Here is a 22041-nt window from a genome sequence, read left to right as displayed (position 1 = left end):
GATATTTCTTCTGGCAATCTTAATTCTAGTTTGGGATTCCTCCAGTCCAGCCTTTCGCATGATATATTCTGCATATCAGTTAAATAAGCCGGGGGACAATATACAGCTTTGTCATACTCCTTTCCCAATTTCGAACCAATCAGTTATTCCATATCCAGTTCTAACTGTTGCTTCCTGTCCCACATACAGTATAGTTTTTTCAGGAGATAGATAAGGTGGTCAGGCACTCCCATTCATTCATTCATTCATTCATTCATTCATTCATTCATTCATTCATTCATTTAAACTTAACTTATATGCCGCCCACACTACCCGAAGGTCTCTGGGCGGCTTACAACATTTCCTTTCTTTAAGAACTTGCCATAGTTTGCTGTGGTCCACATAGTCAAAGGCTTTTGCATAGTCAACGAAGCAGAAGTAGATATTTTTCTGCCTTTCTCCGTAATCCAGCACATGTTAGCAATTTGGTCTCTAGTTCCTCTGCCCCTTCGAAATCCAGCTTGTACTTCTGGGAATTCTTGGTCCACATACTGCTAAAGCCTACCTTGTAGGATCTTGAGCATAACCTTGCTAGCGTGTGAAATGAGTGCAATTGTACGATAGTTGGAGCATTCTTTGGCACTGCTCTTCTTTGGGACTGGGATGTAGACTGATCTTTTCCAATTCTCTGGCCACTGCTGAGTTTTCCAAACTTGCTGGTGTATTAAGTGTAGCACCTTAACAACGTCATATTTTAAGATTTTAAATATAGTGGCGCCCCACAAGATGGGCGTTCCGTTTAACGACGAAACCGCTTGACGTCAATTTTTTTGCGGTCGCAAAACGATGTTCCCTATGGGGGAAATTTTGCTTTGCGATGATTGGTTCTCTGGTTTGGGAACCGATTCTCGCAAAGCGATGATTTTTTTAACAGCTGATTGGTGGTTTCAAAATGGCGACCGGGTAAACAAAATGGCCACCCCGCTGTTTTCTGGGACGGATTCCTTGCTGCACAGGCAGTGAAAATGGCCACGCTATGGAGGATCTTCGCTGGATGGTGAGTTTCCAGCCAATAGGAACGCATTAACCGGGTTTTAATGCGTTTCTATGGGCTTTTAAAAATCGCTTTACGACGTTTTCGTTCTACAGCGATTTCGCTGGAACGAATTAACATCATAATGCACCACTGTAGTTCAACTGGAATGCCATCATCTCCGCTGGCCTTGTTGTTAGCCATGCTTTCTAAGGTCCACTTGACTTCACTCTCCAGGATGTCTGGCTCAAGGTCAGCAACCACACTATCTAGATTGTCTGGGACATCCAGATCTTTTTGGTATAATTCCTCTGTGTATTCTTGCCACCTCTTCTTGATGTCTTCTGCTTCTGTGAGGTCCTTCCCATTTTTGTCCTTTATCGTGTCCATCTTTGCACAGAATGTTCCTCTAATGTCTCCAATTTTCTTGAACAGATCTCTGATTTTTCCCTTTCTATTATTTTCTTCTATATCTTTGCACTGTCCATTGAAGAAGGCCCTCTTGTCTCTCCTTGCTATTCTTTGGAAGTCTGCATTCAATTTTCTGTAACTTTCCCTATCTCCCTTGCATTTTGTTTCCTTTCTCTTCTCTGCTATTTGTAAGGCCTCGTTGGAAAGCCACTTTGCTTTTTTGCATTTCCTTTTCTTTGCGATGGTTTTTGTTGCTGCCTCCTGTACAATGTTACGAGCCTCCATCCATAATTCTTAAGGCATCTGTCCACCAAATTGAGTTCCTTAAATCTGTTCTTCACTTTCACTGTGTATTCATAAGGGATTGGGTTTAGATTATACCTAACTAGCCCAGTGGTTTTTCCTACAGTGGGGTCTTGACTTGAGAACTTAATCCATATTGGAAGGCGGTTCTCAAGTCAAAAAGTCTGTAAGTCAAGTCTCCATTGACCTACAGTGCATTGAAAACCTATTAATCCCGTAACAGGCCGTTTTTGTTCCATTTTGGTTTTTTTCTGGTCTGTAAGTCAAATCTCAGTCTGCAAGTCAAACCTAAATTTTGCGGCCAGAGAAGTCTGTAACTCAAAAAGTCTGTAACTCAAGCCGTCTGTAAGTCAAGGGTCCACTGTACTTTCTTCAGTTTAATCTTGAATTTTGCTATAAGAAGCTGATGATCAGAGCCACAATCAGCTCCAGGTCTTGTTTTTGCTGATTGTATAGAGCTTCTCCATCTTTGGCTACAGAGAACATAATCAGATTTCGGTATTGGCCATCTGTTGATGTCCATGTGTAGAGTCACCTCTTGTGTTGTTGGAAAAGAGTGTTTGTGATGACCAGCTTGTTCTCTTTACAAAACTCTATTAGCCTTTGCCCTGCTTCGTTTTGAACTCCAAGGCCAAACTGACCTGTTGTTCCTTTTGTCTCTTGATTCCCTACGTTAGCATTCCAGTCCCCTATAATGAGAAAAACATCTTTCATTGGTGTCAGTTCTAGAAGGTTTTGTGATTCTTCATAGAATTGATTGAACTGGATAGGACTAGCTTTTGGTGAAACATGCTGGATCCTGGACTGTTTCACTGGTTGCTCACCTTGTGTGTGGGACATTTGTAAATCATACCTTCTAGTATGTAGGATTTTACTCCTTAAGGACTTAAAGCAGCCCCTTTTTTATGCATGAGTAGGCATGGTTTCAACATACAATGGTGCCCCGCTTAACGACGATAATGCGTTCGACCAAAATCGCTGTTAAGCGAAATCGTCATCAAGCAAAAAAAATAAATAAATCCCCATTGAAATGCATTGAAAACCGGTCAATGCATTCCAATGGGGGAAATACCTCATTGTCCAGTGAAGATTGCCCATAGAGAACTGCCAGTCAGCTGTTAAAAATCGCTGTAATGCGAAGTTTCTGTCCGGAAAGCAGCCATTTTGAGAAGGGAGGGAAGCCATTTTGCAGAACTGGAAAGCAGCCATTTTGAGGAGGGAAGCCATTTTGCGGAGCCGAAAAGCAGCCATTTTGAGAAGGGAGGGAAGCCATTTTGCAGAACCAGAAAGCAGCCATTTTGAGAAGGGAGGGAAGCCATTTTGTGGAGCCGGAAAAAACAGGCTCCTAATCAACGTAAAGCGGATTTCCCCCATTGGAACCATCGTTTTGCGATCGCAGTAACGATTGCAAAAATGTCATTATCAAGCGATTTCAACGTCATGTGGGATAAGTGTCTAGTGGGGCACCACTGTAATCCTATAATCTAGCCCGCTTGTTGTGTAGGATGTCATTAGTGAAATGGAAAAGAGAAATGGATATCTCCATAGTGAAATGAAGCACACTCTCTGAGAGCATTAACATTTACAAACAGTCAATTTCTGCAGTCCTCCCCACAGTTACATAAGTGTTACTACCCTCATTGAAAAAGTCTATTTGGCTGGCATTGTCCCTCCAGCGGCGTACTGAGAGGTGGTAGCAAATAATACACAAAATGTGATACAGCACCAAACCAAGCCACTTCATTGACATCAACCCCCATGACGAAAGCTAAAATCAAGGAAACTTTCTGCACACATCTCAGGCTCTAAATATTAAACCAGGAGAGGCTAGGTAAAACCTATGAAGAACAAAAACAATGGACCTTGATGAATGGATGAATGCAAAAGAGTGTCTCCCACCAGGACAAGATTCTGGCTGGGCCATCTGGAAGTCACTTAATAGACTTCAGAGAGAAGTAGGAAGAGAAAAGAATAATCAAATAAAATGGGGCTACTTGGATACAGGACAAATTTTGTGTTGACTGTGGAGAAATTCAATCAATGCAACACTTACTTGCAATTTATGCCTCACCCTATGTACAAAAATGTAGCCCACCTCTGGTCGAAAATAATCTAATTAAATATTTTAATTTGTTTTTTAAATTTTACCTGATTTATACACATCCATAATTCAAACTGTGCAACACTCTAATATGAATAAAGAAGTAAAGGAAAGTATTACTAGTCTAGTCCAATTAATCCATATTTTGGAAATCTCTTTGTACTGAAAGAAAAGGTTTAGTCCCAGGTAATGAAGGTTCTTCCTATTTAGGGAATGAAAGGGTGGGTCTACTTGTTGAGTTTACATGGGCAGGAAGTTAAGGTAGAAAAAGGTGCAACAATCTGCCCATGTTTAGAGAAGAGAAAAATCTGTTGAGATGTGTATTTCTCCATAACTTCTGGCTTTAAAATGAAGTTTTTTCCTTCTTTGGGGAAAAATGAGCATTATGAAATGTTGGGAACAGAAAGAAAGAAAAAGCACAATATACCAGGACTTGTAAGTAATTTAATGTCCACGGGGCGTGGGGGCACTTAGAACCAAAATGAAAGTATTTACAATTAAGAATATGTATCTTGAGTTTTGAGTCCTCTCCCTCTTATTTTTAAAACCATTGACTGAAAAGTCTTGAAAGGCAGCAACTGTAGGATTAGGTGAAGACCGATGTTCTTCCTCCCAAGGATTCTCTCTCACTCTGCATCAAGGCGTGGCAATACAGGAAGAATAAGATTTCCAAAAGCAGAGTCCTGGGTTATAAAATATCCTGAGGAATGTGCATGAGCATGCTGGAAGAGAAACAAATGCATTTGAGAAAGTCATACACGTAAACCAACAGAAAATGAGTTTTCCTCCACTCTCTTGTCCTTGAGATTTACACAGAGCTTGGGAAAGTCACTTTTTAAGGGAGCAGGCTGACAGCTGAATTCTGGGAACGGCAGTACTTCTGGGAATTGTAGTCCCAAAAAGGAACTTTCCCAAGTTCTGCATTTCAATAAACGTATCTGAGTGGAGAGTTGCGGCTGATGTCTTATGAAGAGCAGGATGTGTAACCCAGTGTAAGAGACAGAAAGGACAATCTGCTTATGGAGTTGTCTAGGAGTCCTTTACATAGGCTGCCTCTACACTGCCTGCTACTTGAATTCCAGCTTAGTTGGAGGCAGCTACTAAGGCATGTGTCTATAATGAAAAATATGATGTGGCACAGGCCAAGTTCTGATACTATTACTCTTATGGTATCAAATGTTATGTCTGGAACATTAAATTACATAGTTGTCCTACAATTCCGAAGCTTCATTAAGCATGTTCGTTTTGCTTTCAATACTACTCTTAACCAGAATTTGGAAAAATTAGGTTTTTGAAATTACAGTCCCAGAATCTCCCAACGAACATGATCTGTGAGCATGGCAGCTGGAGGATTCTGGGAGATATAATCTCTCTCCCCCCCACCCCTCCAAAAAAAAAAGAAAAAAAGAAAAAGCAAGAACCAATTTCTTAATATTTTGGGTCTTGGTTTATGCAGACAAAATATCTCTCAGTTGTGCAGAAGCACAATGTGGGCTGCTCCAACCATTAGCTGAGTGAGGTAACTGCTTTGTGGGAAATGTTTTAGGTGGTATGGGAGGATATATTTGATATTTTTATTTATTGCACCAGTAACAGATAGCAAAAGAAAACAATTACAGTCAATCAAACTAGCATAAAAATGGCACCACAACAGCTAAAATTGATACAATAAAATTTAGTGCATATTAAGTATGCAAACATGTTAAATGCCTTTAAAACAGGGAAAACTTTACTTGTAAAACAAATGAGTTTTTCTAAAATACAGCTAAAACTATTAGGAGGCAACATTAACAGGTTTTATCAGGTTATGGTCAATCTGTTATGTTTTCAGATTTCCATGCTGATTTACAGAGAAAGAGTCCACAAATTTCTCCTTGCATCTGGCAGCCTTTACTGCCGACAAAGCAAATGTTTCTGTCACTTACTGGTTTGTCTCTTGAAGCAGGAAACCCAATTTTTATGTCGCTTCCCAATGCTTCTTCTTAGCAGGGGACTAAACAACATTCTTTGATGCCAGTATATGACTGCCAATGGCGAATACAGTGGGTTAAATCTTCCAAAGCTAGTCACCCACAGATAAGACAGCCTATCTTGGACGGGTACACATGGACAGAAAGAATGTAATCTAGTAAAAGCTTTCCAGTATTCCACTTTCATGGTGCATGGCATGCATTTTTCATATTGATGCTGATCTTTATGCCTGCTAACCACTGAACGATTTTCAGGACCTGATAGCAGATGTCATTTTGGGCTCCGACATCCAAAACTCTTCTGGTGTCATTTCCCCATGGATTAAGTGCTTGGGCAGAGAAACCATAATTTGGGAGTAATTTAGAGAATTTCTGTAACCAAAAGTGTCTATACTGAGTAACCTTCTGTTCCTCTAGATAGATCTAGTTAATTCTATAGCTATAGCTGACCATCCTAATATATATTGCACCAAAAATCAACTGGCATGGGAAGGAGGCAGTGGCAGATACAGTATACACTGGCAAAATTGTTTGCACCAATGTAGACTTGAACTTCATTTTAGCTTTCTACTATTAAACGGCTAACACACAGCAGAAACAAAATGTCTTACAGTGGTGCCTCGCTTTACGATTGCCCTGCATTATGACGAATCCGCTTTACGACAATCTTTTTGCGATCGCAAAACAATGGTCTAAATGGGGGAATTTCGCTTTACGATTCTTCACAAAATGAAGATTGGGATTGCTGCCTGGCTGCCCTTTTGATCCTTTTTTAAATCTTCTTTTCTTGATTTTCGGTCAGACATATAAACATTTCTTTGGATTATTTTTGTTGCCACTACATAGGTTGCCTTTGCCAGCATGCCTCTTTAGGATTTTTATTTTTAGTTTTTTGATTCCTCATCCTTTCTCACTGAAGTATTTCACTCTTTGGATTCTCCCCCTCCCCCTCCCCATATTATAGTGGTTTTAGTTTGGGGGTGGGCTTGATTGTATTTTTTTTTTTTTTGCTATTATTTGCTTGCTTGCCTTTCTTGTTTTTTGGGAGAGGGGGCTGTGTGTGTGTTTTATTTTACTATTCCCCCCCCCCCGTATGTTTGGCATCATGGTGCTGTCCCTATATGATAGATTTTTTTCTTTTAATTGATATTTGGTTAATATACTGTGGATTTATCCTGTTAAAGATGTACATTTTAGCGGTGGTTTTGACAATTTTTCTTTCTCATTTATTTTCCCCTACCTTTGCGGAAGACTGGTTTTTTTCTGTTGCCTTTTGTCTGGTTTTTAAGACTAGGTTTTTAGGGTTATTTAGGGTGCCTGTAGTGCCAGGAAACTGAAATGAAGAAACATACATGGGAAACCTGAAGGAGATTCTCCCTTTCACATAAATGAAAGCACATGCACAAAAAATATGAGACGCTTACCGATCATCGCAAAGCGATTTTTGGCCATCTAAAACATCGTTATGCGATTGCTTTTGCGATCACATAAAACGTGTCGCTATGCGGATTCGTCGTTAAACGAACCGCTCGTTATGCGGGGCACCACTGTATAGGTTTCCTGTTCTGTATTTTAAAATTGGGAGTGGAAACACTGCCCGTATGATGTTCACCTCCATCTTAGGATTCCTCCTTCCTTTTATTTGGGGAGGAAGAAAATAAATTTGGCCCTGTGCCTTAACTACCGCACCACCATTTTAGTGTGGTCTGGGCCACAAAAGTGGCCAAGGGGCAGCATGCTTCCCATGGGCTGTGTGTTGCCCACTTCTGTCTGCTCATTTTTCCAGGTTGGTGAACTTCACAAAGTAGAACTACTGTAACATTTCCTGGCTTTTGTGGTACACAACAGTTTCTCATCCCAAGGGGTCCAAATGGCTCTTCAGTTTATGAGGTAGCAAAATTTTTAAAATGAAACTTGCCACGTCATCCATCTGAGTCTGTGTGGACCAGGACAACTTACCTGCAAAGCAGCTTTTTGTTGTGCAGCTATGTGCTGCTGCTCAGCATGATCACGAAAATCCTTATTAAGGGAGGATCGAGACAGAGAGATGCTGCAAGCAACCAGGAAAAATAAAGATCATCTCAATGCAGAGAAGGGAGCAACTTAGCAAAGGAGCAAGGTGGAGCTCTGTCATGGCCAGAGCGGGCATGTCGGAGCTTAGTGGGCCCACTGCTCTTTTTTACTTTAAAACCAAAGATTTGAAATCGTGAGTGGTGGTGGGGAAATCATCTGACATGCAAGATGTGAGGTAAGTACTCCACATGAACAATTCTGCTAAATAACAGTGGGCTATATCTAGACATTGTTATACTTACAATAGGCCCACTGAAACCAGTAAGACTTAAGTTAATCATGGCTAACTCTTGAATTCAGTTGGTCTAGCTTATATAGGACTGACTCTGGATCCAACCAATTCCTCCCAGCAATAGGAGGTTACGTGAAAAGGAACAATGTCCATGCCTCAGTGGAAATCAAAAGGATGTCAATGGAAGATGGGCAGAAGAATAGCCCAGCACCAATACTACCCATCCCCCAATACAATGACTTGCCTAAGTGATACCTGGAGTATCACCAGGTACCCACTGTCTTCATGATGGGAAGTTCATATGTTTGGTGCAATGGCTGAAGAACTCTGTATGCGGGGAAAGAGTTTCCCACTAAGCTTGTAGCTAACACACCATCAAGTTACAGTACACAAAAACATGATTACTCTGCCATAAGCAATACATTAAATACAGTAGTAACCGCTTATCCATGGGATCAGAATCCGTTGATTCACTTATTCACAGTCAGAAAATATTAAAAGAGAAATCCCAAATACTATATATTTCTAACCATGAAGTTACCAGAACTGGCCAGTAGAGGGCGCCAGAGACCATGCTATGTATAGTGCTTGCTCTTACAGTAGCATTTGCTATAATTTGTGTTTTTCAGCTTCTGCGGGAAAGTTTTGAACTCATCCCCCGCATATATGGGGTTCCTACTGTACTGCTACAGAATGGGTGTGGGAAAGAGAAACAAAACTGGGTTCCTCTTAGAAGCACCAGGTGGGAAAGCTCTGGTGGTTTTGAGCAACAATGTCATCAGAGGCACAGCCTCGCTCTTGACATCATCCGGTTTGTAGAAAGGTGGGCTGTCAGAATCTAGCCCTCCACCTAACAACAGTTCCCCATGTCTGTTTGAGATTCCAACTCTTTATTATTTAAATGTGCCTCAGATTAATATGTTCAATTCCAGTATCCTAGACCAAAACAGAATTGTTTTTCTGTAGCTTATACATTAAAGTATAAACCACTTTTGACTGAGAAGTGGGCAAAACATAACACACACCCCTCAAAAACACAACATACACACACACAAGCACCCAACACCCATTTAAGTATATTAATCTGTTCCTTCTCTAGACAGAAAGGCCAAAGGTGATACTCAGAAGAGAGAAGTGGGTGTACGCTACCTGCCTCCCATAAACTAATTGTGGTGAACAAGGAGCTGTCAATGTCTCAATGGGCCCATTTGATGTGAACTCTGCTGGTGTGAGAAAGTGCCATTTGGCTTTCCTCTGCCACCAGACTGAGGCAAAGAGACAAGCCTTCAAACAGATGGTACCTGGCTCCAGGGTGATTTGTCGATGACTGGTTTTGCATGAGCAGCTTCCGTTTCTCCTTGTCCAACTCAGCCAAGATGGCAACCCTGTTTTTATTCTGGAAGCCTGGCAAGCACGAAAAGAATGTAAATGTCAGTGAAGCGTGCAATTTCTTTGAACCACTCAATAACCTCCCTGGCTTAAAGCCCTCTCTCCAAAGGCAATTAGGATGATGAATATCAATGGCGAATATATTAATCTTCAAAGCCAACAAGTGCTGCCCCACAAGCCTGTTTATAAATTTCCTTTCTTTTTTTCCCTCATTTATAACATAATATTGCTTGCTAACAATATTATACATACTAACAGGGAAAAGGAGTCTGTAATCTTGAGTTAAGTTTCTCTCAGATGCCAATTTCAAAACTGAGAGTAAACTTCCATATGAAGCATTATTTCCTTCAATATACACCTAAGCATGGATGTTTGCACTTTAATTATCACATCCTACCAAAACAAAATGTACGAGAAGAGAATGATGTGAGCCAACGTTTCAATTGTTTATGCCACGGTGGATTCCAGCAAAATAGGCTGAAAGAATAATATAAACGGATGGGAAAACCAACCGGTGCGGGCATGTCCCTCTGCCACACACACATTCCTGACAGGAAGTTGAAAGTCAAAGCCCATTCAAGAAAAATCTGCCTCTGACAAATATAGAAGCCCTATTCGGGAACTACACCTATAACTGTTTACCAGCCTAACAGAATTTTGGAGATGCAGCACGCGTATAAACCCTGTGCCCACATCTCTCTCTCGCATGGAAATCACTGAGAACTTTGTGCAAGGAACCTGAACCTGAAGTGTAGATGGTAGCACTTGTGTGACTGGAAGTCCTGTTCATGCCAGAACTATAAGCACACTGGGCCAAACACATCCAGAGTCTCTGCTTCAGACTTTTGTATTCCTTAAACAAGCCTCAATGGGGAGGGGACCCAGTCGTGGGGCTTACAGTATGTGTGCACTCCCCAACTCTTAGTTTTGTACATGGCTTCAGGCGTTGCGATACCTGAATAAGTTTTGAAGTAAGGATGGAAACACAAGGGAGTGGGGAAAACTAATAAAACAAGCATGCTTACAGAAGGAAGTGTACTTCAAAACATTATTCCTCAACATCTGTGGATCTGAGGCAGCACAAGACTCTTGTACAAAAAGGGGTCCATTAAGTGGAAGAGAAGGAACATCACACAGTTCAAGCCCTGGCTTGTGCTGGACTCCTTGCTCTTACTGGCAACAATAAGAAAGATGGGAACAGAGTCTGCTTTGGACCACAAGTCAGTGGGTTGTAGCATTAAGATGTGTATTTCATTAGAAAACAAGTAAAAGCAGCACTAGCTATTACTGAGGAACAAGAAAATAAACATGTAATTGCATTTAAAATTTCAGTTATAAAAGTAACTAAACACCTGGCGTTCTAACTGTAATTCCTTTTCAAAAGTAAAACCCCACACACACAGCAACATTTGCATTACACAGCAATCTCACAGGTTTGGGAGATAGGCAAGTGTTGAACTGGGCAAAGATGCAGACAAAGAGGAGCCCTTTCTCATGAGGACAACCTGCTAGGAAGCTTTAAAAAAAAGAGCACACAAGACAGATGAGACAAGCCAAATGCCTGCCAAACTCTGACTGCTGAGTCTCCTTAAAGGAAATACCCACACAACAAGTGTAATGCTCATTCTGTCCTATATAGCTCTACAAGCAGATATCTACGGAGTAAAAGAAAAATGTTCTTCTGCACTTCCTCCTCCTCCTCCTTCACATTACTTCTGTAGTCAAGGAATAGAGCAGTTTTTTGCAGGCTGGTGCAGGTTGCCCAGCTCACACATCTTGTCCTGACTCACAGGGGCCACAGTGGAAACTCAAACTCTGGCTCTGGAGCCAAATATCTAAGCCACTGAAATATCCAGCCAGCAAACTCACAGAAGCCTCCACTTCACAGAGAATAGCTGGGATAGGGCTCCCACAACAGAGTGCCACTCCTAAAGCAATCATGAGAACCTGACTTGGAACAATATATTCACTTCCTAATGGGGCCCACCAATTCTTGGCTGGGAATGCACCCTTACACTGGTTTTCAAAAAGTTAAGGTCTCTACTGGTTGTAGACATCTCGCCTGCACAACAAAACCCATCAGCTTGGCTGTCCACATAGGGATTGACTGAATACAGAAAGGGAATATCAATTTCTAAGCAATGTGGCCAGCAAACAAGTGCATACAGTACTGTAGCTTAATTGTGCCAACTGCTATCACAATCCACACGCCAATTCTCCCATTACTTTCTAACAAGAATTTACATTCTAAGATGTGCTCCCACATGTACAGTAACAATTAAGAGAAATTCATGTTGCTCATTACGTTTGTCTTGAATTATTAACGTAAGAATATTTTAGTTGCCTCTGATAATTATGATCAGAAAGATCATAATGCATTAGAAATGCATTAGAAATACAGTATCTAATGCATTTAGTGGCTAATGAATATAGAAACCTATACAATTCTTGTGTGTGCATGTGTTAATGAAGGCCTTCATGTTTCAGGTTTTGCATTAGGAGCAGTAATTTATATGTTAAATAAAATGGTGTCCAAAGACTATTCCACTTGAAGAATAAGAACATCCTAAAATGGACTCTAACTTTAAATGTAATAAGCTGAACTGAAGCAGTGTCACCTTTTTACAGACAAAGTGTTCCAACAGTTTCCTTTTCGTTTTTCATGTAGAAAAACTGGCAGTAAATTAGTTCATTTTTCTTTAAAAGTTGTACATTATGCATTCATTACCCATAAGGAAAAACTGATTTTGTCAAAGTCAACTTACACTACCTTATCTGTGCTTTCATGTAATAAGCCTGGCAGGTAATTGTCCAGCAGTAAGTATGGTTAAAAACGATTTTTGGGAAAGATATTTCAGTCCATAATAAAGTGTTTTAAAATTCAGTAAAAGAAGTTTAAAAATTAAACAAATCTTCTCTCGGATGGTGCTTCCGGTGAAGAATTTGTTAAATCTAGCTTCACAACGGTCTTCCTCCATCAGTTTCTTCCTCTTCTGTCTTAAAAGACACTCTGAAGGCTTTTTGTGAAGAGGGACTCCCATTAGTCTGTTTCTATATTTCCAGCAACAACAATAATTATTCTTGTTGCACCTTTGAGAGCAACAGATTTTCTTTCAGTGTCTCCATGGCCAGGACCCTAATGTTAGTGCCAATCATAGAAGACCACGGACTCAATGGAATTTACATTCAGCAGTTGATTCAACAGGTCTGCTCTCTAGCTGAGAATTAGATACTGGCCCATCTGTCTGAAAAAGTGGACTGTAATCCATGAAAAGGTCTGTTACATCTAAAAGGTGCCACAAGACTTGTTTTTTGAAAGCATAACTGTTTTTCCGGTCTGGGTGAGGGGAGTGCACTGGCTGTTGTAAGCTGCCTAGAGTGGTCGAAATGACTAGATAGGTGGGGTATAAATTAAATAAATAAATAAATAAATAAATAAATAAATAAATAAATAAATAAATAAATAAATAAATAAATAAATAAATAAATAAATAAATAAATAAATTTTCTCCAGCACAAGGAAAAATATAAAAACAAATCAGGATATCCAACGAATATCCCTGATTCATCAGATATTCGTTGCTTTTTATTCTTGGGGTCCAGAGACCCTGACGAATACGAAGCAATGAATATAATCCTTTTAGATTCATCCCTTCATCTATCTGTCTCTGCTTATGCCTCCAGGGATCAGCTGTTCCTAAGGGGCATATGCAGAGAGGAGTTTTCCCTTCGGACGGCTCGCTTCATCCCCATCTCTACTTCTGTCCATCAAAATCTATGAGATAGTTGACCACTTCAGTTTGAATCAAGCTCAAATGTGCACATAGTTCAAGACGTCAGGACTACCTTTTCCAAGACTGAAACAAAATCAGTTGAAGTTCATCAGACCAGCTTGAGGGAACATTTAAATTTAAGTTTATAGCTTCTAAGTCAAATAAGAGGTAGGGAGAAACCACTGGGAGAAAAATTCCTAGGATTTCCATGGACCAAAGATCATAAGAGGAGGCCTTTCTCTCAGTCCCACCACCCACACAGGTGCATTTAGTAGGAACATAGGAGAGGTCCTTTTCTGTTGCTGATCCCAGACTCTGGAACTCCCTCCCACAGGAAGCCATGCTGGTCCCATCTTTGCTGACTTTGCAAAGGCAGGCAAAGACTTTTCTCTTCAGGCAAGCTTTTCCTTAATGACTGGTGGTCTGAGAGGGTTTTTTAAATGGGCTCTTGTGCTTTGTTGTTTTAAATGTGTTTTAGTTTTGATTTCATTTACCATTTTTAACATAACACCGTACTTGTTTAATTCGTTTTAAAATACTTATATACTTACTGTTTAAGCTTTTAATTATTATCTTTTTAATTATGCAAGATGCCTTGGGTCCTTTTTAAGGAGAAAGGTGGCATATTTTTATTTAAATAAATAAATAAAATTCAATAATAGACATCAATTAAAACATGAACAGAAAGAAAAACTGATCACATACTAACCATACAGTATATAAAAAATAGCTAATACAGGAGATAGTGGCAAAACAGAGACAATTAATCCCAAAATAACAGGATGTCAATAAATAAAAGAGAGAAAATTAATCAGGGATAAGGCTGTGGAAGGCCTGAGTAAACAGACAAGACTTCACTTGTTCTCTAAAGCTGAGGAGAGAAGGGGCCGGTCGCACCTCTACCAGGACAGAGCTCCAGTGAGGCAGCCACCGGTAAGCAAAAAAGCAAAGACGAGTTTTCACAGATTTTTCACTCAGTCCTAAAGAGAAACACACACAGAGGCAAAGATTACCAAATGTCAACATTTACCTTGTCCAGGAGGATTTGAAGCCATCTTCCTTGATTCCACCTTATTTTTTATGAAAAACTACGACTCGTAGTTATTTGAAGAGCTATTGAAAATGAACATAAATTAATACGTGAACCTAACAGCCTACAATTATAAAGCTTATTAACATGGTTAATGCTACAATTCGGCAACCTGCAGAACTTGAAGAAAACTTTCAAAAATAAAGATTATGATTGCATGACACAAGAAGTTGGGGATCTGTGAGAACACCAGCGTGTGGAGGAGCAACACAATCCTACAGGCCGCCTGGTCACCCCTGCCCTGTATGGGGCTGGCAAACAAGGGGCAGGCAAAGTGTGGCCTGCAAGGTCATTTCTGCAGCCCCCAGATAACTCTAGAGATCTCCAATGCAAATGAAAAAACATTTTTGATTCTTTAATTCCTGCAGGCCTCCAGGATGCTTTTTGTCTTAGAGGGATTGGGGTTGCTCCCCAAGTCCCTCAGCTCCCCAAACGAGAAGGGGCCATCTGGACACTTCTGGTTTGGGGGCATTTAGAAACCGGTGTAGCCCATAGTAGATGTTGGGGGTGAAAATTTCAAATGCACACAGACATACGTAGGCAACCTGCCAAAGTTGCTTCACCCTTGGTATCTAAAGCAACCACGGATCTTCATGCCAGGGACTGTTTCTCCTGCTGTGTGACCCCTGATTTGTCCCTCTCCTAGCAAGCCAGAAATGGAATCCACAAACTAATCTAAAACAAACCATGGGTTCTACCTCTGCCGTCTTGGGAAAAAATCATTCCAACGAGATTCACACTTAAGGAACCAATGCTGTTGATGCAGGAGCTGCTGCTGCTGAATGCTGCCTTCCTTTGCTGCACAAATGCTTTTACCGAGCAGCAGCAACATAGAGGTTGCTGGGTGTATCTTGAAGACTAACAGATGAATTGTGGCATACCCTAGACCTGCATTGTATGGATAAGCACACTGTGGTCCAAGGACTACATGCAGCTAAAGGTTGTTTCTATGGCCCCTGGGCTCCCAAATCTCCCTGAAACATTCATGAAAGCAACATTTCTTCACCAGCACCCCAGCAAGTCAGGAAAAAATTATTTTCTTTTTAAAATCAGAATAGATAAAAGTCAAAAACTCTTTTAAATTGGATCCAGTTTAATTTAATTTAAATAGAATTTTTTTGGCGGGGTTAAAGTTCTTATTGCTTAAAAATCCCTTTCTGTACAGCTGAAAGGTCCCATTGCAAACTTACACATTCTAACTCGATACTTTGAGACAATGATTGAAATTTTGTTGCTCAGCTAATAGGTTGCAACTACAGTGGTGCCTCACTTAACGAGCGCCCCGTTTAATGATGAATCCGCATAGCGATGAGGTTTTTGCGATCCCAAAAGCGATCACATTGCAATATTTTATATGGGAAAACATCGCTTTGTGATGATCAGTAAGCCTTTCGCTTACAATTTTCGCATAGCGATGTTTTAAAAACAGCTGATCGGCGGTTCCAAAATGGCCACCAGGGAAAAAATGGCCACCCGCAGTGTTTTTGCGCCCTTTCCTCGCTTACCAGGCAGCGAAAATGGCGGCCGGATGGAGGATTTCCGCATAGCGGTGAGATTTCCCCCCATAGGAACGCATTAAACGTGTTTTAATGTGTTTCTATGGGTTTTTTTCCCCGCATAGCGACGAATCCAGATAGCGACAATTTTTTCGGCACGGATTATCGTTGCTATGCGGGGCACCACTGTACAGTAGGACAATTGAATCAGTGGCTATTTGGTGATTCAATGGGCCTACTCTAGTTGTGACTTACTACACAAAGCAACAAGATTTCAAGCAATGGATCTATACAGTCTTGTCTAAAAAGTTCTGTAAATATGGCCCAACTGTTCTTCAACAGGGCCACAGTTTTATTATGTTTCATAGCCTTCAGTATAGATTACTTAGGTTCATCTTTCTATCTCCTAAAGTACAGTACTTAGTTTAATGTACAGTGCAGAAAATTCTGTAGGTATCAAACTGGGTTTATGTCTTCTGAGATACATATATGTAGCTAAAGTGTTTCCCATTTTGGTTAAATTTATTTATTTATAAATAATATTACTACCTCTCCTTTCTCATAAAAAAACCCCAAGGTGACTTACATAATTAAAAACACAACGTTAAAAGCTAAAAACAGTACATTATTCAAACATTAAAGAAGAGTTAATAATATATAAAAAGGCTAGGTAAGCATTTTAAAAAACAGATTTAGAAGTAACAAACTATAAACCAGCTCATTTATTGTTTCCTGACAGTCAGTTATGAAGAAAAAGCCTGCCTGAAGAAAAAGGTCTTCACCTGCTTGTGGAATGATACCAAAGATGGGGCCAGCCTAGCTTCCTGTGGGAGGGAGTTCCAAAGTCTGGGAGCAGCAACAGAGAACACCCTCTCCCACGTCCCCATCAGCACACTTAAGAGGGTGGTGGGATCAAGAGAAAAGCCTCTCCTGATGATTTTAACACCAGGGCTAACTCGTAAAGAGAGATACAAATTTTGACATAGCTTGGACTCACGCCATTTATGATTTTATAGGTTAAAACCAGCACTTTAAATTATGCCTGAAAACAGATTGGCAGCCAGTGGAGTGGCTGTAATAGGGGCAGTTATGTGGTCTCTGTGACCAGTCCCAGTTAGCAATCTTGTTGCAGCAGTTTGGACCTGCTATTTCCTAGGCAAAAGGTGTGCTTATACCATGCTATAGTGATGTTGAAAGGCAGACCTTTCAACATCACAGTAATCCATGCTTATGCTCCAACCACCGATGCTGAAGAGGCTGAAATTGATCAATTTTATGAAGACTTACAACACCTTCTAGACCTGAAACCAAAGAAAGATGATCTCATTATAGGGGACTGGAATGCTAAAGTAGGGAGTCAAGAGATAAAAAGAACAACAGGTAAGTTTGGCCTCCGAGTTCAAAATGAAGGAGGGCAAAGGCTAATAGAGTTTTGTCAAGAAAACAAGCTGGTTATGACAAACACTCTTTTGCAACAACACAAGAGGTGACTCTACACATGGACATCAACAGATGGGCAATACTAAAACCAGATTGATTATGTTCTCGGCAGTCAAAGATAGAGAAGCTCTATACAATCAGCAAAAACAAGACCTGGAGCTGATTGTGGCTCTGATCATATAGCTTCTTATAGCAAAACTCAAGCTTAAACTGAAGAGAGTAGGAAAAACCACTGGGCTCGTCAGGTGTAATCTAAACCAAATCCCTTATGAAGACACATTGGAAGTGAAGGACAGATTTAAGGAATTAGATTTGGTGGACAGAGTGCCTGAAGAACTATGGATAAAGTCTCGTAACATTGTACAGGAGGCAGCAACAAAAACCATCCCAAAGAAAAGGAAATGCAAGAAAACAAAGTGGCTGTCTAACAAGGCCTTACAAATAGCAGAGAAGAAAAGGGAAACAAAATGCAAGGGAGATAGGAAAAGTTACACAAAATTGAATGCAGACTTCCAAAGAATAGCAAGGAGACAAGAGGGCCTTCTTAAATGAACAGTGCAAAGATATAGAAGAAAATAACAGAAAGGGAAAAACCAGAGATCTGTTCAAGAAAATTGGAGATATTAAAGAAACATTTTGTGCAAAGATGGACACGATAAAGGACAAAAATGGGAGGGACTTTACAGAAGCAGAAGACATCAAGAAGAGGTGGCAAGAATATACAGAGGAATTATACCAGAAAGATTTGGCTGTCCCAGACAACCCAGATAGTGTTGTTGCTGACCTCTCCACATCCTGGAGAGTGAAGTCAAGGGGACCTTAGAAAGCATGGCTAACAACAAGGCCAGTGGAGGTGATGGCATTCCAGTCAAACTATTTAAAATAAAAGATGACACTGTTAAGGTGTTACACTCAATATGCCAGCAAGTTTGGAAAACTCAGCAGTGGCCAGAGGATTGGAAAAGATCAGTCTACATCCCAGTCCCAAAGAAGGGCAATGCCAAAGAATGCTCCAACTACCGTGCAATTGCACTTATTTCATACGCTAGCAAGGTTATGCTCAAAATCCTACAAAGTAGGCTTCAGCAGTATGTGGACCGAGAACTCCCAGAAGTACAAGCTGGATTTCGAAGGGGCAGAGGAACTAGAGACCAAATTGCTAACATGCGCTGGATTATGGGGAAAGCCAGAGAGTTCCAGAAAAATACTGTATCTACTTCTGTTTCATTGACTACGCAAAAGCCTTTGACTGTGTGGACCACAGCAAACTATGGCAAGTTCTTAAAGAAATGGGAGTGCCTGACCACCTTATTTATCTCCTGAGAAATCTGTATGTGGGGCAGGAAACAACAGTTAGAACTGGATATGGAACAACTGATTGGTTCAAAATTGGGAAAGAAGTACGACAAGGCTGTATATTGTCCCCCTGCTTATTTAACTTATGTGCAGAATACATCATGCGAAAGGCATGACTGGATGAATCCCAAGCAGGAATTAAGATTGCCAGAAGAAATATCAACAACCTCCGGTATGCAGATGATACCACTCTGATGGCAGAAAGTGAGGAGGAATTAAAGAACCTCTTAATGAGGGTGAAAGAGAAGAGTGCAAAAAAATGGTCTGAAGCTCAGCATCAAGAAAACTAAGAGCATGGCCACTGGCCCCATCACCTCCTGGCAAAAAGAAGGGGAAGATATGGAGGCAGTGACAGATTTTACTTTCTTGGGCACCATGACCACTGCAGATGGTGACAGCAGCCCCAAAATTAAAAGATCCCTGCTTCTTGGGAGGAAAGCAATGACAAACGTAGACAGCATCTTAAAAATCAGAGACATCACCTTCCCGACAAAGGTCCACATAGTCAAAGCTATAGTTTTTCCAGTAGCGATGTATGGACGTGAGAGCTGGACCATAAAGAATGCTGACTGCCGAAGAATTGATGCTTTTGAATTGTGTTGATGGAGGAAACTCTTGAGAGTCCCCTGGACAGCAAAGAGAACAAACCTATCCATTTTGCAGGAAATCAACCCTGAGTGCTCACTGGAAGGACAGATCCTGAAGCTGACGTTCCAGTACTTTGGCCATCTCATGAGAAGAGAAGACTCCCTGGAAAAGACCCTGATGTTGGCAAAGGCAAGAGGAGATGATGATGACAAAGGATGAGATGGTTGGACAGTATCACCGAAGCTACCAACATGAATATGACCCAACTCTGGGAGGCAGTGGAAGACAGGAGGGTTTGGCGTGCTCTGATTCATGGGGTCACGAAGAGCTGGACACGTCTTAACAATGACTAAACAACAACAATAGTGCTTAAAGCACTCTCTGGGTGGTTTACAATTTAATTATACAGACTAAAGATTGCCTCCCCCTCCAGGGAAATGGGTACTCAATTTACTGACCTTGGAAGGCTGAACCAACCTTGAGCCTGTTGTGATTGAATCCAAGTGATGGACAGAGTCTTGACTGCAGTACTGCAGTTTAACCACTGTATATTGAGATTTTTTATAAAGCACAGTACAGGTCCACAGAGCACATTCCAGTAATCCTGCTCAGATGTAACCCAGGCAAGTGACACTGGCCAGATTAGACCTCTCCAAGAACTGGTGCAGCTGATACACCAGTTTTAACTGTTCAGAGGCACTCCTGGCACTGCACAAAAACCTGGGCTTCCAGGCACAGAGCTGAACCCAGGAGCATCCCTAAGCTGTGGGGCTATCTTTCCAGAGAGAATACAGCCCCATCCAGAAAATCATGCAGCGTGGGAAAAGTATTTGTTTTCTTGCTCAAATCCATATGATGATCCCATGTCACTACTACTTAGAGGGATGGAGCTGCTTCGCTCCTCTTACGTTGTCCACACCATTCCAAATGTTGTCCGATTCTAGAACCATCACTCTTTCAGTTTGGCTCTAAAAACAAGACACCCCCTCCTCAGCAAGGGAACATGCTGCCGACATAAAGGCAAGCGGTTGAATTGTGTTTGTTGTCACGCAGCTCCTTCATGACTTGGGAATCCCGCCCGGGACCCCTACCTGAACGCCATCTCTCGGTCAAAGCTATGAAGAAGAGAGGGAACGAGGGCAAAAAGCACCTGACGAGCAGTCCTGTGTGATACAGAGACTCGCGAAGCTCTTCCGATCAACGCTTGCTCTTTGGAAAACAAACAGTACAGCTGCAATTTTAACGGAGAGTTAAGTCCCAATGGATTTATTTCTGCTCAGGGAAGCCTAACCCTCCCAACCAACCTGATCAGATTTATATCTAATGAGCCAAACACAGACCTACGTTAACTTGAAATTACCACCCTTCCTAATAAGCTATTCTTGCATTTAAAAAGAAACTGATTTGATCAAGGTATACAATCAATTAAAAATACGAACTCTCCACCCTAACTCACCATACCTGACGGGAGTCGATCCCGCGTCATCCCCTCTTCTATCTGGTACAGATGGTCTCGCCTCCCGGTTTAGAATCCTCCCCTCCAGCCTCGGGTGCCCAAATACGAACTCGTCATTCACCATTTCTGTACGTCATACTCGCGCGCCGCAGGAAGACGTTCGCTTCCCTCTCCGTCCTTAGTCTTCTCCTGGAAAGTCTACAGACGTAGAAACGTGTAGCATGACACCCCTGCGTCGAGATTCCGGGTTACATTAGAACTGTTCTCTTGATGCTTTGGGGAATGCGAGGGAAAGGCACGCGAAGATTGCTTTCGGGCTGCGAAGCCATTGGGAGGCTGAATGTAACTACAGTACATCGAGCCTTGGTGCGACCTAAAACGTGCTTTATATTTGGGGTTTCTGGCTAGAAATACTCACCAGCCCTGGCAGAAGTTATCAGTCGGTGTGTGCTGTGAATAAGTTTTACTGAAGCAGAGATTGGAAAATTACTAGTAAAAGAAAAAAGGTAGTTAAATGCTAGAATAATAAACGCAGCCATAACTTGGGCAAAGCGGCTGAGCACTGAAAATTGTTATGCGTGGTCAAGTCGGAACCGACTTATAGTGACCCTAATAGGAGTTTCAAGGTAAGTGAGATACTTCAGGAGCGGCTGTGGACGCTCATTCCCCCGCCTCGCGAGCTTCCACGGCTCAGCGGGGATTCGAACCCAGGCCAGGATATACAGTGGACCCTCGACTTACAGACTTTGAGTTACAGACTTCTCTGGCTGCAAAATTTAGATTCGACTTGCAGCCGGAGAATCGACCTACAGACCAGAAAAAAACCAAAATGGAACAAAAATAGAATAAAAACTGCCAGTTGTGGGATTAATCAGTTTTCAATGCATTGTAGGTCAATGGCGATTCGACCTACAGACTTTTCGACTTACAGCCACCGTTCCAATACGGATTAATTCCTTAAGTAGAGGATCCACTGTAAACGTGCCTTCCCTGAGTGCTTTTGCTAGGTCGAGCCACTCCTCGGTGGGCAGAAGGAAATACAGAACATGGAAACTCAGAGCGGATCCCACATAGCTGCTGCATGTTCAGACCCAGGCATTTTTCTTGGAAAAACAGTTTAACTAGAGATCCTGAATCTTCATCATCTAGCTGGGATGTTTTTTGGGCTTTTCTCCCTCCATCCCTAGTAGCCAGCTGAGTGAAGAGTACTATCAGGCACAAAAGCTCACCTTATACTTTAGTGATTCCATAATATCATTACCGTTTGGATTCTTGGTGTCTTGAGTATTTTGTAGTCCAGACTATCATCCCTGCATTGGGGTGCTTTCCCCCTCCCTCACATTATTATATT

The 22041-nt window shown here is 41.4% G+C and overlaps 1 protein-coding gene across 5 annotated transcripts; it reads right to left on the bottom strand.

Annotated features, from left to right (window-relative positions):
• Positions 1 to 4251: 4251 nt before the first annotated feature.
• INIP (INTS3 and NABP interacting protein) lies at positions 4252 to 20888 on the bottom strand. 5 transcript variants are annotated; one of them, XM_072992003.2, is made up of 6 exons: positions 20696 to 20888; positions 20385 to 20445; positions 14295 to 14377; positions 9404 to 9506; positions 7757 to 7847; positions 4252 to 4549 (listed from the first exon to the last, which is right to left on the bottom strand). In XM_072992003.2, the coding sequence occupies exons 3-6, from the start codon at positions 14317 to 14319 to the stop codon at positions 4454 to 4456; spliced, it is 315 nt and encodes a 104-aa protein (XP_072848104.1). In that variant the 5' UTR covers positions 14320 to 14377; positions 20385 to 20445; positions 20696 to 20888; the 3' UTR covers positions 4252 to 4453. The 5 variants fall into 5 exon arrangements, with proteins under 5 accessions (XP_072848104.1, XP_020646738.1, XP_020646737.1 ...); XM_020791079.3 differs by lacking the exon at positions 20385 to 20445 and having other exon boundaries at positions 20691 to 20888; XM_020791078.3 differs by lacking the exon at positions 20385 to 20445 and having other exon boundaries at positions 20696 to 20887.
• Between the last annotated feature and the right edge of the window lie 1153 nt (positions 20889 to 22041).

This window comes from Pogona vitticeps, chromosome 2, assembly GCF_051106095.1.
Source record: "Pogona vitticeps strain Pit_001003342236 chromosome 2, PviZW2.1, whole genome shotgun sequence".
Lineage (NCBI taxonomy): Eukaryota > Metazoa > Chordata > Lepidosauria > Squamata > Agamidae > Pogona > Pogona vitticeps.
Note: the sequence above shows the minus strand (reverse complement) of the source record. Positions and strands in the feature narration are given on the sequence as shown.